The sequence below is a fragment of the Camelina sativa genome, chromosome 11, assembly GCF_000633955.1.
Source record: "Camelina sativa cultivar DH55 chromosome 11, Cs, whole genome shotgun sequence".
Lineage (NCBI taxonomy): Eukaryota > Viridiplantae > Streptophyta > Magnoliopsida > Brassicales > Brassicaceae > Camelina > Camelina sativa.
In genome coordinates, this window is record NC_025695.1 from 21,645,487 (window position 1) to 21,663,656 (window position 18,170).

The 18,170-nt window shown below is 33.4% G+C and overlaps 3 protein-coding genes and 1 pseudogene across 3 annotated transcripts; 1 reads left to right on the forward strand and 3 right to left on the reverse strand.

Annotated features, from left to right (window-relative positions):
* On the reverse strand, positions 6-2,568 carry LOC104724017 (glucose-6-phosphate 1-dehydrogenase 1, chloroplastic-like; the record flags this gene model as incomplete). The annotated part of the gene is made up of 8 exons (XM_010442469.2): positions 2,278-2,568; positions 1,731-1,968; positions 1,521-1,635; positions 1,204-1,409; positions 959-1,108; positions 767-887; positions 255-685; positions 6-171 (listed from the first exon to the last, which is right to left on the reverse strand). Coding segments are annotated over exons 1-8 (1,653 nt in total), but the record flags the coding sequence as incomplete, so codon positions are not given.
* LOC104728197 lies at positions 3,587-4,771 on the reverse strand (annotated as a pseudogene).
* On the forward strand, positions 6,972-8,666 carry LOC104728198. Its single transcript, XM_010447220.2, has 4 exons — positions 6,972-7,509; positions 7,598-7,658; positions 8,181-8,317; positions 8,449-8,666. The coding sequence occupies exons 1-4, from the start codon at positions 7,506-7,508 to the stop codon at positions 8,664-8,666; spliced, it is 420 nt and encodes a 139-aa protein (XP_010445522.1). The 5' UTR covers positions 6,972-7,505.
* Positions 14,576-15,233, reverse strand: LOC104724018. The gene has a single exon (XM_010442470.1). It carries the CDS (start codon positions 15,171-15,173, stop codon positions 14,580-14,582), a length of 594 nt encoding a protein of 197 aa, XP_010440772.1. The 5' UTR covers positions 15,174-15,233; the 3' UTR covers positions 14,576-14,579.

Genomic DNA, 18,170 nt, shown 5'->3' on the forward strand with positions numbered 1-18,170 from the left:
CCATATGGATAGAGTTCAGGAACAATTTTCATCTCCTCGAGCTCCTTCAAAGCCGGTGTGAATAGATCCCATGCTGCATCTAGCTCGTCACTTCTGATAAACAACCTCCTCTCTCCTTCGATTGCATCAAGAAGCAGTCTTTCATATGCATCTGGTATCTCTCTTGGATACCTATCAACCCATAAAGAATAAAAAATAAATAACCTCAGATATGAAGATTATAGTCAGATATAGTATGTTACTGTTATATATACCTGGATCGATACAGAAGGTTAAGGTCGCTGCGATCTAGTCTCATTCCAAGACCAGGAACTTTGTTGTTGATCCTTAGGTATATGCCTTCATCAGGCTGAACTCTGATCACTAGTGCATTAGTTGCGTTGTCTAAATTAGTAGCAAAACTTTTCTTGTACAAGTTTCCTGGGACATGTCTGAACTGAACTCTGATCTCTGCTCCTCGCGTATGGAGAGCATTCCCAGCTTTCATAAGAAAAGGAACACCGTCCCATCTCGCATTGTTGATGAACATGGCCGCTGCAGCAAATGTAGGAGTGAGACTGTGATTTGGAACCGTTGGATCGTCTGTGTAACCTTGATAAGACTTTCCTCCCTTGCTATGCCCTTTGTATTGTCCAACAACTACATCTTCAAGAAGTAACGGTTTCATTGATCGCAAAACTTTCACCTGACACCGGAAAGCGTAATCATCAGCAGAGTATTTTACATATTACCAACCTACATATTTGTTAGTGAAAAAGACTCTTACCTTTTCACTTCTTATATCCTCAGCATCTAAGCTCACAGGCGTCTCCATTGCGAAAAGTGCGAGTATCTGCAAGAGATGGTTTTGCATGATGTCTCGTATGATTCCATACTGATCAAAGTACCTGCAGTGACATAACATTAGATACGGTTGTTCCATGCTTGTAACATTGTAAGTTTTCTATAAAAAGCTTACCCTCCGCGTCCTTCTGTTCCAAAATCCTCAGAAAAAATCAGTTGAACGTTGCGAATGTAATTTCTTGACCATAGAGGCTCGAAAACAAGATTCGAGAATCGAAGCACGGAAAGGTTCTCAACAAGCTCCTTTCCTAAATAGTGGTCAATCCTAAGTATGCCAACAGAACATTAAAGTTAAGTTCCAACTTAGAAACGAAAAAGATGGCGGTGATGTTCGTTGTGGGCAAAGGGAAATGGCTTAACCTGAATATTTGCTCCTCTGTGAGATACTGTTTCAGAGATCTAGTTAACTCTCCAGATGATTCAGAGTCACGACCAAATGGCTTCTCGACAATGACCCTTGTCCAGCCGTTCGCAGAGGAAGCTCTAAGGCTTGCAGACCTTACCACATCGACGAATATGTTTGGGGGTATAGACAAATAGTACAGCCTGTTTGCTAGCTTTCCCCCCTAATAACAAGAAACCAAACAAGAATGTGCTTAGTGCCATGTCTTGAACAGAAACGATCACACTGACTTTGGTACAAGAAGTAACCATGGAGAGAATGAAGAAATTTTTACCTCTTTCTCTTTGAGCTTAATGTTTAGTTCTGCAAAATCCTCTTCCGAGTTATACTGACCCGAATGGTAAAAGCATCTTTTCAAGAACTGATCCATTTTGTCCCCACAATTTTCCCTGTTAACTCAAACCATTTTTGTCATATAACCAAACCCTAGAGTTTTAACAAACATACAAACAAACTAAAAAATGCATATAGCAGAATATTATACCTTTGATCAATCCGGCAAGTTAAAGTTCTACTAATCATGTCACGAAGCTCGTCATGAGTGAGTTTGGTCCGAGCATAACCAAAAACAGTAAAGTCCTGAGGAAGACAACCCTCATAAAAGAGAGCAAACAATGCAGGGAATATCTTCTTCTTGGCCAAGTCCCCAGACGCTCCAACCACCGTAATACTAAGAGTAGACTCTTCTTTTGTGACATGTTCCTCTGTAAGATGATCTCCAGCTGAAACATTTGGAAACATACAGAAGCTGCAAAAAACTACTTCAACTCATAAAAAGAGAGACTTTACTAATTGCTACCTAATCTTCTACACTCAGTCCTAGAATAGTAACAGACACAAAATTTACATGAGAAATGGTATCTCTGAGTATGAAAGGCCATAAAAGATACAATCTTGAACTAGTTTACATTACCATGATCTCTGTTCCAATCCTAACAACAAAATCAACGACAGGGGCAAGAAACTTCAACAAGCATTACATGTCAAAGAGACATAGTGATCTAGTCAAGAAATTGGAGAAAGAAACTCACATTCTTGTAAAGAAGCGAAATTAGTGGCACAGCCATTAGAGGACTCGAGCTGCTGAGAGTGTTTCTCAGCAAAGAATCTCAACCGAAACTGAGAAAACCAAGATTTTCTCGGGAATGTGAGAGATCGACTGAAGAGTGGTAGAGTCTCTTTAAACGGAGACGCAGTAGCGGCGAGAGATGAGGAAGAAGAAGACGAAGAAGGAATGATCATAGAATGTGTCGCCATGCAAATCTTCTTGGATCGTCAAAAACAAATGTGATGCCATTGTGTTTTGCTTCGTGTGAGGCCATTTTTATCTCTCTTAACGTTATCCACAACGGTAGTTTTATTATATCTCTCGCATTATCCACATCTATATTACTTGTCAAAATACTCCAAACAAGTTTCATTTTTTCTACTTTAGCAAAAAAGAAAAACTTTTATTTCTTTTTGGTCCATTTCTTTTTCTCAAAAAACCATATTAAGAGCATGTTTATTGGTAGGTTTGTATTTTTGGGTTCTTACATTTTATAGTATTAAAAAGTGTACTTTTATAAAATAAGAACCTTTTGTTTGTTAATTAAAATTGTACTCCTCCAATGGTAAACTCTTATAAGTGAGGTTCTTAGTTTAAAAAAAAAAAAATTAGTTTTTAAATGTTTAAACAATGAAGTTTTTATTATTGCATTCATAAACTTTTAAACATACAAAACATAAAAACATATAAAAATAGAAGCAGAAATCACAAATGTGTGCATAAATTAGAAGGATCAGTGAATAAATTAGAAGGAGTGCAAACTTATCTATAAGCACGTCTCATGAGTGCAAACTAACCCACTCCATATTGCTGCAGGGAGCCACTGTTGTGATCCTTTGACAACGGTATGTGTTGGTTTTTGCACCACCTCCTGAGAGAAAAACAAAGAAGACCAATAAATAGAAATTTGTGTTAGTAAATTTGAAGTGGTGTGGGCAAAGTGTTTGTGGTGCAGGTAGAGGCAAAGTGTAACCGTGGGATCATGGCAATGAAGAGGAGGATGTTCAAGTGGCTCGCTTGGTTGTTTTCTGGCTTTTGTTAGGTTGCTAGAGTTGAGTCCTAGAATATTTTTTAGGATTGCTGGTTCTTTGGTTTATGTTGATTGGATCTTTAGTTTATGGTTTTGGAATTATTACAATTTATTGGTTATTTATTGGTTTTATAATTTCCGCTGTTTGGTGTGATTGTGGTTAGGTGGCTAGTGGGTATGGGACCACTAGCTTAGTTGTTTATTATTATATTATATTTATATATTTATTATTTATTAATTAAAAAAAACGGGTCAGGTCGTTTCATTCGTGATGTACATTTGAATCATGTAATTCAGATCTTACATGTATATGATTCGCAAATGCAGGTCATACCTCGGTCGAGAGTGGTTGTGGTGTACTAAAACCACTTGCTTCAAATTGATCATAATCAGTCAAATGTTGAACATATGTATCTCGTTTATCCTCCACACTCATATTATGTAATATGATACATGTCCGCATGAGGATAGCCAAATCGGTTATGTCCCACATGCGAGCTGGTTCCCGAAATGATTTTAAATCGAGCTTGTAACACTCTAAATGCACGTTCGATGTCCTTCCGGCATCCTTCTTGATGTTGTGCAAACAACTTATCTGGTTCATTTTGACGAAGTTGAATTGATTTGACAAAAGTTGTATAAGAAGGATATATACCATCAGCTAAATAGTATGCCATATTATACGGACGTTGGTTCATGAAGAAGTTTACTTTTGGAGTATTTCTTTGTTCAATATTATCAAATACTAGTGAACGATCTAAAACATTTATATCGTTCAATGTGTCGGGGCACCTGAAAAAGGTATCTCAGATTCAGAGATCATGAGATGCAACTGCTTCAAGAATAATAGTGGTAGTTCCCTTATCTCCTGGTGTAAATTGACCTTCCCACGCCAAAGGACAATTTTTTCACTCCTAGTGCATGCAATCAATACTTCCAATCATCCATGGAAACCGTCGCATTTTGCTGACATATAGAATTCTTTGTAGGTCTTCTTAAGTTGGAGCTGAGATAGACTTGCTCATACAACTGTATGATTCCTTTACAGAATCTTCATAAGCACTCAAATGTTGTAGCACCTCCTATTTTGATGTATGCATCGATTGCGTCGGACGCCACACCAGATGCTAACATCCGCATGGCCGTGGTATATTTTGCTAATGGAGATATACCTTCTTTATTGGCTGCGTCAACTCGTTGGGTGTAGTATTTGCCATTGCTTGATAGGTCCTCAACGATCCAAAGAAAAACATTTTTTTCGCATCCGGAATCGCCGACAAAATATGGCATCGTCATATGTAGGTTGATCGGCAAAGTAGTCGTCAATCAATCTTTGGTTCGTGGCGACAAGATCTCTCTTGAAGTATTTTCTCTTGCTACGAAGTGGATAATCTTCCTCTATTTTGTTTTGACGCTCTCTAATCCGGTTCACAATGCATCTTTCTTCAATTTATACTGTCCAAAGAAAATTCAGATGGATCCATTGATATTCGTTTAGTAAGATGAGGATTGTGTTATTGGTATATAAAATGATTTAATGAGGTTTAATTTATAAGAATTTGAGTGGTTGATATCATCAGATTCTAAACAATCAATACATTCACTTAATTAATAGATATGGATTAGATTCTTTGATAAAATTCGAAAGTAACAGATTACAACAATTGTTGGGAACATCTGATGGCATGAAAAAATTTGGTGAAAACCTATAATTTGGTACATTTTGGGATTGATTTGCAGATTAGTTTTGAAACTGATAATTGTTAGGATTTGAATAGTTGAACGGATGATTAGAATAATTTTGAGTGTTAAAAAGATTATTATTGGGATCCATTTAACAAGAATAAAAGTTTAAATAAATATGAAGAGTTGATTGAAAGATAATAGAAAAGTTATAGTGAGAAATAAAGTTTTGTTTTTTATGTCCAAATGAAACGAAAGTAGTCTCTATATATAGACTTTAAAAAATGATGAATTTTGATATAATTTTCTTAAAAAAAAATTGATTACAACAAAATGTTTGAGTACAAATAATTGGGAGGAGATAAAAAACACAAAAATCTGGATAACCAATAGAAAAACAATACATGTATTAAAAAAAAAAGTGTTTCTCACTATTTTCTCCGATCACAGCGTAACACTTCACATTCAAGACCCAATTTCTTTTCCATTCAACATGTTGAAAAAAATATTCTAACAGGTTCATTGTTGATAGTCTAACAAAGAACACGATACGTCAGTTTTATTGTTAGCAGGTTGTCAGACACACATACCGTTACTCAGATACACGTACCACTGATCGAGTAAATATGTACTAGACACACGAATTGACCGAGGGAAGTTGTCGAGCAGACATGAAATGATTGAGACTTTGTGCTGCTATCAGACATGCACATTACCACTATTGGACATGCACAATTACCGCTATTGGGCATGGGTAATATTGCTACCGAACATACACAATATCGCTTAACTAATTGTCAACAAATCATCGGGGACGATACGGACGGTGGTACTGGTACCAAACAGAAATACGGAGACAAAAGTTGTCGGATGATTGTGATTCGGAGGAATCTTGGCCGACTCACTAAAATATAAAGACAAAAGGATAAAACAGTAGCCGAACAAAAAAAAAAAGGAAATCTCAGACATAAACGGTTGGAGTGGTGTCCAGTATCAAAGGAACATGCGAGACTGGGCATAACTAATAAGGTGGACAAGGGGTTACTTATCAAAGATTCATGAATGACATGATCATATTAAAGGGATATTTATAGAAATAGGCATTTTATGAGTTAAAACTTTGAGATGAAGTACTTTTGTCCGTACTTGCGTGATTGGGCATTTTTTAGAGAAGGGAATAGACGTTTTTGCCCTCTGCTCTTCTCTTTCGTTCAACCAGCTCTCTCCTTTTCCGATCAAAACAAGAGTTTCTTCTTTCGACCACAACCATGGCGTCTCACCACCGTGCTCCATCAACACCATCTCCAACACAAGCTCTTTGGCCTCCAATATACAAAATCGCGTTGTCGCCAACAACATCTCAGATCAAATAAATTCAATAGATTCAATTTAGTTTATTTTGGATGAAAGAATCTAAACCCTAAGGGGATACAATCTAGTGAACCCAAGGGATCCAATCACAAAGATTTATGAAACTAAAATTTTCCAACCGATTTCATTATCATCACCACCATGTCGTTCATCTGATCTCATCATTAACTAAACCCAAAAAAAAAAAAAAAAAAAAAAANCACAGCTGTTTCCCCTCTTCATCAAACTCTCATAACAAAAAACCAGAAAAATACCTAGAAAGCTTCGATCTCACGATCTGTCTTCTCTCCTAATTCGTTTCTTGATTTTTTTTTTTTTTTCAGATTGATTTTGATAACGAATCTAGATACTTTCAGATTGATTTTGATTATTTGTTTTACTCAATTATGTTGTGATTTCTAAATGATTTCATCTATGCCTAAAGGGTTATACCGTAAACTGGATGTGTTACTTGTTGATTTCTCTAAATTCCTATACATGTAATATTGTATCATGTTATCTCTTATATATACATGATGTCGATACGTAGACTCTTGATTAATTTAATGAATAATTAATCGGTGATTATTATGTATTTTTCATTTCTATTTTTATTTGCTTGACAATACTTTTATTTATTGTCGTAAGAGATATTATATACTTGTGGTTCAATACAAATCTCTGACCTTGTCTCATTTATAACATGCAGTCTGTATCGAGTTATATCGTCAGCTGGCACTGGAAACGAATCCAACAACAGTCTGGTTGCTCAAAGTTCTGATGAGACTATACATCATGAGCTCAACACCCTTCCATGGGATGCGCTTATAGGATCAGAAGAAGCGAAACATATCCAATCCAAAACTAAGCATCCCGTCATGAAGGATTAATGGTTCAGTGTGGGCGTTGTCACAAATGGAGATTCATACCCTCGATGGAGAAGTATGAAATCTTAAGGGAAAAACATGTCGAAACCCCCTTTGTCTGTGAGACAGCTTCCGAGTGGAAGCCAAGTATGTCATGTGATGTTCCTGGAGATAAAACATCATGTGGTATTTGGGCTATTGATGTGCCTGACATCCCTTGTCCGCCGACCTGCTGGAAACGTGTAGTGAAGGTTCGGCGTGAAGAGTGCGGAAAATTCGCCGATGTGTAAGTAGTTCCATTGGCCTCTTGTTTCTTTCGTTGTATGTATAGTACCAAGCTAATTTCCTTATTGTTTTTTTTCGTTGTAATTCAGCTACTATTATCCTCCTCCTCCATTATCAAAAGAGAGGCTTATCACCATCCGAGGTCAAAAAGTAAGTTTTTAGCACTCATTCTCCTCTCTTTTATAGCACTCCAACATGTCAAGTTCTTATAAGTTACACAACATCTTCCTGTTTCAAAGGTGTCATGTAATTTCTAAGAAATCGACACGTTGATTGGCATGCACGCTTTCTATTTTCTAATTTAGGATAATATTTTAGGAATTCTGTCTTTTTTATTTGAGTATATATAAGAATAATGTCTTGGGATATCCGTGTCTTTCCATTTTTTCTAACCTAAATATAGAATTAGTAGCTAGGTTTGTAAGAACATTTAGTTGGAACCTCATGTCGTGTGGAGATATTTAAAGCTATGGGCATTGTTTTACTTACTACAATTAATGTGTGATGCCAAGAAAGAAATTAAAATATCATCCCTATTTTGATGAATACATCCCTGAAGCATTTGAGAGATCAACTAATTATAGAAGAAAAGCTTAACAATATATCATATTGTGCTCAGTAACGTATAAACAGCTTTCTCAATTATTTATAAGCCTCATCGTTGGTTTGCAGGTTCTTGAATGACCACCCCGAATACATAAGAGAAGGTGCTAATATTTCTCAATTCTCCTTCCAATTGCCAAGACCCCTTGCCGATAACTATGTTAAGAAGCGTACTCGTCAAGTGAAACCTACTGCAGCCACTGAAAGTAAGTTGCTTTGTTTTTTTTCTCACCTTGCTTGTATATCAAATGTCTAGGTGAGTTTTATAGAAAATAATTAAGTATGACATTGTTGTATATCATCGGAAATTTGATTCATCTTGTTTCTTTTTTGTCAGATAAGTTAGTGGCATTGCTATCACCATGTGAGCATAGGCATCAGAGCAAGGTCAATCCTCTAAAAGGGCAAGAACATGAAATTGAGGAAACCAACAAAGATGAGTTCAATAATTTATTGGCAGTTATAGTACATGTGGACATTATTTTTATATTCATGACAATTTCAACTTATTTCGTAGACCAAAGTAAGACTTTGAGTATTTTTGGAAAAATTTAATGATGTTTTGTTGAACATTTTTCTCATGTCTTCTATCTCATTCTTTAATAATTTTTTTTCATCCATATTTTATTCATGTCTTCCATGAACTAGAACTATTATCGAACAATACGAAGATCCCAAATCTTTGATTTAACTACATCCACACAAACTATACAGCTTTTTACGTCAGTTTTTTCAATATCGGAAAATCTTTAAGTAATTAACAGACTTAAAATATATACACGTCGGTTACGAAAGCGACGCAACTCTCATTGACGTAAATTTTTTTTACGTCGGATTAAAAACCGACTTTAGATTTAGCGGCGGAAATTTAGCATAAGTTGTTGCAATAGTAACGTCAGTTAACATCCGACACTATCCAATGATTGATTTTCTGTTATTTTATTATATTTTAATCAAATAAAAATAAAATTCAATTTAAATAAAAGTTTGAAACAACAACTAATCCATATAAAAATTAATTAATAATAAGTGTAGTTTGTACATAAAAACATCAATATCATGGCTGTCAAAAAAAAAAAAAACATAATTAAAACTGGAGCCTTCGTAAATCGTAAGCTATTTGCCTGAAGCTTAGAAAACAGCAACACGTTTTGCCGCTCTTCCAAATTCAAACCAGAGCTCTGGTAAGATCTGAAATCAATCATAAAAACAGTCTTATACATCATGAGCAGCTTAAGTATCAAACCAAATCCAAAATACAATTCTGATTTCATGAGCACTTTAATAATTAATGATAACTTGCTCTGTCATACTATTTATTTGCCTAAAATGAAAACATATAGATAAAAGGACAATACTAATACGTATCTCATAGATTAAACATATGCCTAAAGATTACTTTAAACCCCAAAATGTCAGTAACACTTGTACCTTTTGAGGAGAAGGTTGGCTTCATCGAAGTTTCACGCAGATGGAGAGACCAACTAAAATTGCCATGCTACAATGTTCAACAATTCAACAAAGACCATAAAACAAATAAAATACATCCTTCTCTAACACATATATCAACCAATTACCCGATACACTTAACCGCAAGACAATATATACAGGGTCGAATCCACAAGGACCAATGATACACTAAAGATTTGCGAGAGTCGTAAATAGCTAAAGCGGACGAATGTTTCTTTGTTTGATTTTCAAGTTTATAAATAAAAATGCAAAGAAATAAAATCGATTAACTTATAAGATTAGAACATTGGGTCATAGGGTATTTCAGAGATCAATGACTAATGAGAAAATGAAATATGGAATTCAATAATTAAGAACCGTTCTAGAACATGAACACTATAATAGACTAACCCTCTTTCAAGGCATTAGAAACTAAATTTGACTATTAGTTTTGCTAAACTTTCATTTGCAACCTCCTAGCCAAATTTGCATTACAATCAAGTTCATTTAGTTTACAATACGTCCTAGCATCAACTTTCGCAGGCTAGAAATACATTGCTTAATTCACACTCATTCATGCATTCTATCGAACACTTTTGATGCATAGAAAAACCTAAAGTATAATACAACGTGATCAATCCTATTTTAGCATTAAGATCATGTGAATCAAAGAACCTAATGATTAAGAACTCCAAACAATAAGTAAAACATCAATTCATTGAATCTCCTAATTGAAACCCTAAAACCTAATTGGAGAACTACTCACACATAACAAAAGAGAAAACAAAAATAATAGATGAAGAAAATATGATTAAATTGCAGAAATAATAATGAAGGGTTTAGAAATTTTCTCCAAATTGTCAATGAGGATGAATCTCTAGAATCCCAAAAGAGTGGCTTACAAAAAGTCTCAGGCTGCCGAAAGAAAGCGTAGAATAAAACTTAGAGTTTTTCTCCCAACAAATAGAAAGTATTTATAGAGTTCTGAAAATAAGGTAAAAAGATAACAGCCTAGTTAGGACATTTTCTCAGCCAAACAGGTTTCTCAGATAGGCGGGTTTTGACGTGAAATTTGCCGGATTAGACTTTGATTCTCAGCCAGGCAGGTTCCTCAGATAGACGTGTTTTAACGTGAAAGTTGCCGAGTTAGACTTTGTTGCTTAGCCAGGCGGATTCCTCTAATAGGCAGGTTTTCACGTGAACCAACATCCATCTCATATGCTTGTTTGCATCCAGAATTGCTCATGTTTCTTCCATTTTCCTCCAAAGTGTTCTAACATCTATAAAGACTCGATAAAGAACCAAAAGACTCCAAAAACATACTTTGACTCAATAAAAAATATAAAATAAGAGAGAAAATAAAGACTCAGAACCGATAAAAACACTATATATCACAATTTCTAGCTCAATTCCTCATGCTAATACCATACAATATGTATCTTGGGAAATGCCACGCTTAGCCACCCAAAGTGCATGACATATGTGTCATGTGAGTCTATCATACTAAAAGGACAATATTCCCTGCCAAGCAGTCTGAGGCTTCGTAAGTATGTGAATGATCTCACAAGAGTTCTCAATCATATGCAGTTAATAAATAAAATCAGAAGACAACATTAAATACTGAAAGCTTTGAAAAACAAATAAGTTCCTGAACTGCTGATCACATCAGCATCCTCGAGACCAAAATGGGAATACTCTTTAGCATCCAAAGAAAATAACACCATCATTAGTTGCAGCTCTACACAGCACATCAAAAGCTTTCTTGTTCCTTTACCAATTCTAAAACTCTCAAAGAGGAGATCGACTACAGATCCCAGAGCTGCCCAAGCTTCATTCAGAGTTGTCAAAATCATTGTACCATCTTTAGTTACAGCTCTACGCATCACATCTTCTAGCTTAGGTTCCTCAATTTCCTCCTAAGTAATTAAACTATGAATCAGAATACGTCAAGAAGAACTCGTGAGATCCAGAAAATCAAACTCAAATGCGACTACTAGCACCATAAAGAAGAACACGATTTCAGAATGTGGAGCTATTCCCAAGCACGAAGCACACAATGGACACGATTCCATAATCCTTTTACGGAATCGTCGCCAAATTGATTCCAATTTCATCGACGAACCAAATCAAATCCCTAAATCTAACACGAAAGTTACGACGGCGGAGAGTTAGGAATTTATAACATTCCTCTTTTGACATTCATTCATCAACTGACACCCATTCATATTAGAGCTCTTCATATTAAAATTTAAAGTCGGTTTATTAGAAAAGTTAAAGTCGGTTTAACAAGTGACGTTAATAAACCGACGTCTTCCATCCTATTTCTTGTAGTGATCCCGTTATCTGATTTGTTTTCTCTTATTCATAATGATATCAATTTCATTAGTAGATATGTTTGGTATATTGCCCTACCCTAATCTCTATGCTATGAAGGATGTACAAAAATATATATATATATATATGCTATTAAATACATGAATTTTTTTTTAATATGTTTGTCATTTATATTTTTCTTACTAAGATCTAGTTAGGGAGATAATATTAATGTGTTGGTTTATGGTCATTATTTTTCAGCATACTAAAACTAGTTTAGTTAAATGGTATAACGGGAATTATTTCTCAAGAGACACTAAAGCAATTCGTGTCATTTCATGGTATTAGTGTCTCTCTATTGCTCCTCTTCTTTTGTCTATGAAAGGATGATTGTAAAGAGGACATACCAATAATCATGTGACCATATTGATACAAAGAGAGAATTCTAAAGAGAAAACAAAAATATTTTCGAGACAGAAAGTTTTGAGAGATCAACCGGAAAAGTACTTGAACGGGGATTTGTGGTTGATTTCCACATGTGATATCAACTCTGATTTATGCCTCAATTTCTAGTCAATTTTAGGCCAAGTGTCCATGCTGGAATATATCATACTAAAAGAGTAATCAATATATGCCTCCATTTTTGAGTCTGATCTATGCGTCAATTTACAGTGAAAGGAGAACTTGAAGATCAAGCATAATCAGAGATTACTCTTTTGAAGAAATCACCAACGAGACTCGACTTTACAATATAGATTAGAATGTCGAAGATAACAGAGAACTGAACTTCCTTAAAAAAGAAAATTTTCTTATTACTAATGTTAAGACGATCTTAACATCATCTAGAAATTGTCTAATTGGAACTGATTAGTATGCTTATTGTTCCAAATAGATGATGGATACAACTTGTGGCTTTTAACGCTTCTCAAGAGTCTATATCCACGCATGAACGAATTTATATTGGTTGTAACTGGTTATTTTTTGTAGCTTACGTATACTATGTCATTAACTGTTAGTTTGTAAGTGATTATATTCATTCTCATTCGATATCAAACAAGAGAAATCAAAATTCTCTCTTAATTTAACATTGTTGTGTTGTTTTCCTTTTCTGCAAACTTTTTTTTGATGACTCTATCTGCTTAACTATACATACGATTGCAAGTTCATTATCACTTTGGTGAACCTTAAGGATCTTATCTTTGAGTGGTGTTGTTTCTAAATTTTAATTTAATGTATCTAGGACCGGTAGGTGTGTTGTTAAATGTAATCTTACTATAGAACAAGAAGAAACAGGTCATTTTGTGTTTGATTCTTAAGAAGTAGAATATATCATGAAACTTAAGAATTGGTCAAATTTACTACAGATTTTTTATTATTATTGCTACAATGCCATAGAAAAAAAAGATTCAATTATGTGTGGTGGCTAATCCAAATTTCAGTCACATGATATTGATCACAATGGTTTGTGCTTTCGTTTTTGACTACTCAATACACTATCTAATATTAACAATGAATATTTAATTGTTCATATCGCCAAAAAATAATCCGTACAGTGCGCAGGTACTCATCTAGTAATATATAACAACAGAAAAACCCCATGAATGGAGAGATCTAGAACAAACAAAAAAGCACATGAGCACTTGTGACGTGCAAAAATAAACCGCAATTAATATTACCATATATGGTCTATACATCCGATATTTTAATAGCTTTATAGTGATATAAAATATATGAAAGATGTATCAGGCTTTGATCTGGAACCTTGAACACTTGATGGATCCGATGGAAATGTCGATTTCGATCAGATTATCGTCTTCATACTCGGCTGATAGTTGGATAAGCCTGAAATCTGGGATGTTGTTGTACATGACCTTTTGATCTTGTTGTCCAATCATAGTACTATAGTGGTGGCCAACGTAGTGACCACTTGGTAAGGAGAGCTCTATGAGGCTTTCNGTATACTATGTCATTAACTGTTAGTTTGTAAGTGATTATATTCATTCTCATTCGATATCAAACAAGAGAAATCAAAATTCTCTCTTAATTTAACATTGTTGTGTTGTTTTCCTTTTCTGCAAACTTTTTTTTGATGACTCTATCTGCTTAACTATACATACGATTGCAAGTTCATTATCACTTTGGTGAACCTTAAGGATCTTATCTTTGAGTGGTGTTGTTTCTAAATTTTAATTTAATGTATCTAGGACCGGTAGGTGTGTTGTTAAATGTAATCTTACTATAGAACAAGAAGAAACAGGTCATTTTGTGTTTGATTCTTAAGAAGTAGAATATATCATGAAACTTAAGAATTGGTCAAATTTACTACAGATTTTTTATTATTATTGCTACAATGCCATAGAAAAAAAAGATTCAATTATGTGTGGTGGCTAATCCAAATTTCAGTCACATGATATTGATCACAATGGTTTGTGCTTTCGTTTTTGACTACTCAATACACTATCTAATATTAACAATGAATATTTAATTGTTCATATCGCCAAAAAATAATCCGTACAGTGCGCAGGTACTCATCTAGTAATATATAACAACAGAAAAACCCCATGAATGGAGAGATCTAGAACAAACAAAAAAGCACATGAGCACTTGTGACGTGCAAAAATAAACCGCAATTAATATTACCATATATGGTCTATACATCCGATATTTTAATAGCTTTATAGTGATATAAAATATATGAAAGATGTATCAGGCTTTGATCTGGAACCTTGAACACTTGATGGATCCGATGGAAATGTCGATTTCGATCAGATTATCGTCTTCATACTCGGCTGATAGTTGGATAAGCCTGAAATCTGGGATGTTGTTGTACATGACCTTTTGATCTTGTTGTCCAATCATAGTACTATAGTGGTGGCCAACGTAGTGACCACTTGGTAAGGAGAGCTCTATGAGGCTTTCCTCATCAGGGATTGTTCCGTCGTCTTCGTCATTATTTTTGACAATATCATCAGTGGTCGTCGTAGATACTTCAGTCTCTCCTAGAGAGTACTGATCTTGTTGACTAAGATCTTGAACCTTGGAGTTTGGTTTTTGGATTGTGAGAGGGAAGAAGAAAGATGAGAAGAACAAAGCAGCTGAGGTAACTAGGATTTGCGAGAAGCCAAGTCCTACGATGTGAAGAAGTAGTGGGGCAAGAAAAGACAACCATGAAACTGGTCTCTTAAAAAGCAATGAAATAAAACTCACCCCTTCTTTCATTTTTATGCTCTCAAGATTCATATGAAAGCAATTACTTTGTAGCTCCACCAAAAAAGATAGAAGAAACAAGAGTTCAACCATTTTATATGACTCTCAAAAGATGTTGCTTGATTGAAACACTTTTCAAAAACAAAAACCCTAGAGAACTATGAGTTGATGTATAAATCTGGAAGAAAAAAAAATGAAAAAAAAAGAGACTCCACTAGGAAATAGTGGGTATAATAAAGAGAGAGGACTCCAAAAAAAGTTTAATACGTAAATGAACTTCAAATAATCAAACGTGAAAGGGTCTATAAATAGGTGAATTATAGGAAGAAGATTGAACATAAACTATTATATTCGTCTTTCTATTTGCATCGAGATTTGATCAGGAGCAACAGCTCAATCCTTAATTAGTCCTCCTCATTAACGAAAATTTGGAATCTCGAGATAAATCACCCTACATTAAACTAGATAATTTTTGTTAGAATATGCTGGAATTTGAATATCGCAAACAATACAAAAATAAAATACAATAGTGGGCCATTTCGTATATCAGATAAATAGCAAAATAATGAATAACTAAATTTGTAGAAAAGTTGTAAAACGCTAAAAAGCTAAAAATCTATTTAAAACTAGACTTTCAACATCTTATAGTTATTATAAAAAAAAGTTACCGGGTTCAGTTTGTACGCTAGCAAAATTCAATTATTCTTTAATATTGCTAGTATTTTTCTAACATATTAATTAATTATATATAGCAAATTTACCTTTTTAAAAGTTAAAATCTTTAGTAAATGGAAATCATCANGGTCTCTTAAAAAGCAATGAAATAAAACTCACCCCTTCTTTCATTTTTATGCTCTCAAGATTCATATGAAAGCAATTACTTTGTAGCTCCACCAAAAAAGATAGAAGAAACAAGAGTTCAACCATTTTATATGACTCTCAAAAGATGTTGCTTGATTGAAACACTTTTCAAAAACAAAAACCCTAGAGAACTATGAGTTGATGTATAAATCTGGAAGAAAAAAAAATGAAAAAAAAAGAGACTCCACTAGGAAATAGTGGGTATAATAAAGAGAGAGGACTCCAAAAAAAGTTTAATACGTAAATGAACTTCAAATAATCAAACGTGAAAGGGTCTATAAATAGGTGAATTATAGGAAGAAGATTGAACATAAACTATTATATTCGTCTTTCTATTTGCATCGAGATTTGATCAGGAGCAACAGCTCAATCCTTAATTAGTCCTCCTCATTAACGAAAATTTGGAATCTCGAGATAAATCACCCTACATTAAACTAGATAATTTTTGTTAGAATATGCTGGAATTTGAATATCGCAAACAATACAAAAATAAAATACAATAGTGGGCCATTTCGTATATCAGATAAATAGCAAAATAATGAATAACTAAATTTGTAGAAAAGTTGTAAAACGCTAAAAAGCTAAAAATCTATTTAAAACTAGACTTTCAACATCTTATAGTTATTATAAAAAAAAGTTACCGGGTTCAGTTTGTACGCTAGCAAAATTCAATTATTCTTTAATATTGCTAGTATTTTTCTAACATATTAATTAATTATATATAGCAAATTTACCTTTTTAAAAGTTAAAATCTTTAGTAAATGGAAATCATCAAATTTATGAAAAGGGCCATTTTGTTGGAAGACTACAACAGATTTAACAGTTCAAACTTAATAATCGTTTATGTGAACCAAAATGCATTTTTGGTTTAGACAAACACTTCTTTCTGACTATTTATAATAAATTATTATCATTAAAAAAAAATTGTTTTCTAAATATTTAAACGTCAGAAATTAAAAACTAAATTCATAGTCGGATCATCGCTACTAACGTGAGAATTTTCTGATTTAGTTATTTAAAAATTGCTCTTTAACAAAAAAAAGTTATTTAAAAATTGCTATTAATTGTACTGGTCTTATAACCTTTGATCAGTCATATTAATTGTTTTCAGACAGTTTTTCAATTTAAAATGAAGCCGTCAGTTATCTTTCAAAATATATTAATACTTATCTTTAGACTAGTTATAATGGTGATATTTTTAACAGTTGTAAAACTTTTACAACAGTTGAAAGTCTATGATGGAGAGTGTTGAATCTCGGCAAAATTGGTGTTGAAAAACTTCAACAGCCTAAATTTAATTGAGTATGGTCAAGTTGTTATAGGTGTTGTGTTCTCATTGGTTGTGAGACTTTTGCTATTTTTTTTTCTATTCGAATTGTTTAACATCAATTTTTATCAAAAATTATATATATATATATATTTATTTATTTATTTTTACACCAAAATTTATCATTTTTTATACTGTACAATTAGAGACTATTTTCATTTAATTTGGATACAGAAATTTTTTATCCTTTTTATGATACTTATTTAGTTAGCTCTTGTTTTATTATATATTTTTTATAAAATTATAAAGCCAAAAACAATATTTATTTTAATTTATTTCTAATTATTTTAATATTATTTGATAGTAACTATAATTAATAATATTTAATTACAGAAACATAAACATAAATAAAGTAGAACAGATGAATTAAAAATAGTGGGATAAAATGTTGTAATTTTTTAAAACAAAACTATAGTAGAAAGTAAAAATAACAGAAACATTGAATTATAACGTGGAAAAGAGAAGATGATATGGAACATTAAAAATGAAAAAGTGATTGTTGTAACTTTCTAACCATTGTTAATAATCTTACTAGAAAAATATGTTGTAGTACAAACTACAAAACAAGAAAAAAAAACAGTGAAAGATAAATTAAAAAATATAAAAAACAAAAAAATTATAAAAATTATAAAAATTAAAAAAAAAAAGTTCGTAGTCTATTCTTTTGGAATCGGAGAAGCCAAAAGAGCAGAAAGACCATAACTAATAAACCTTTTAATTGTACTTGCTAAATGCTCCTCCATTCACCAAGGCTTTTTAAGACTTGAGAGTGTCGGTGAGCCATGTGCAACCCTCCCTCCTTTCCATCTGGCGACATTTTAATTCCTCCCGTCTCTAAAAAGTTCACTACAAGCCAAAGTTTACTTAAGTTGACTTGCTACATTACGACAAAAAAAAAAAAA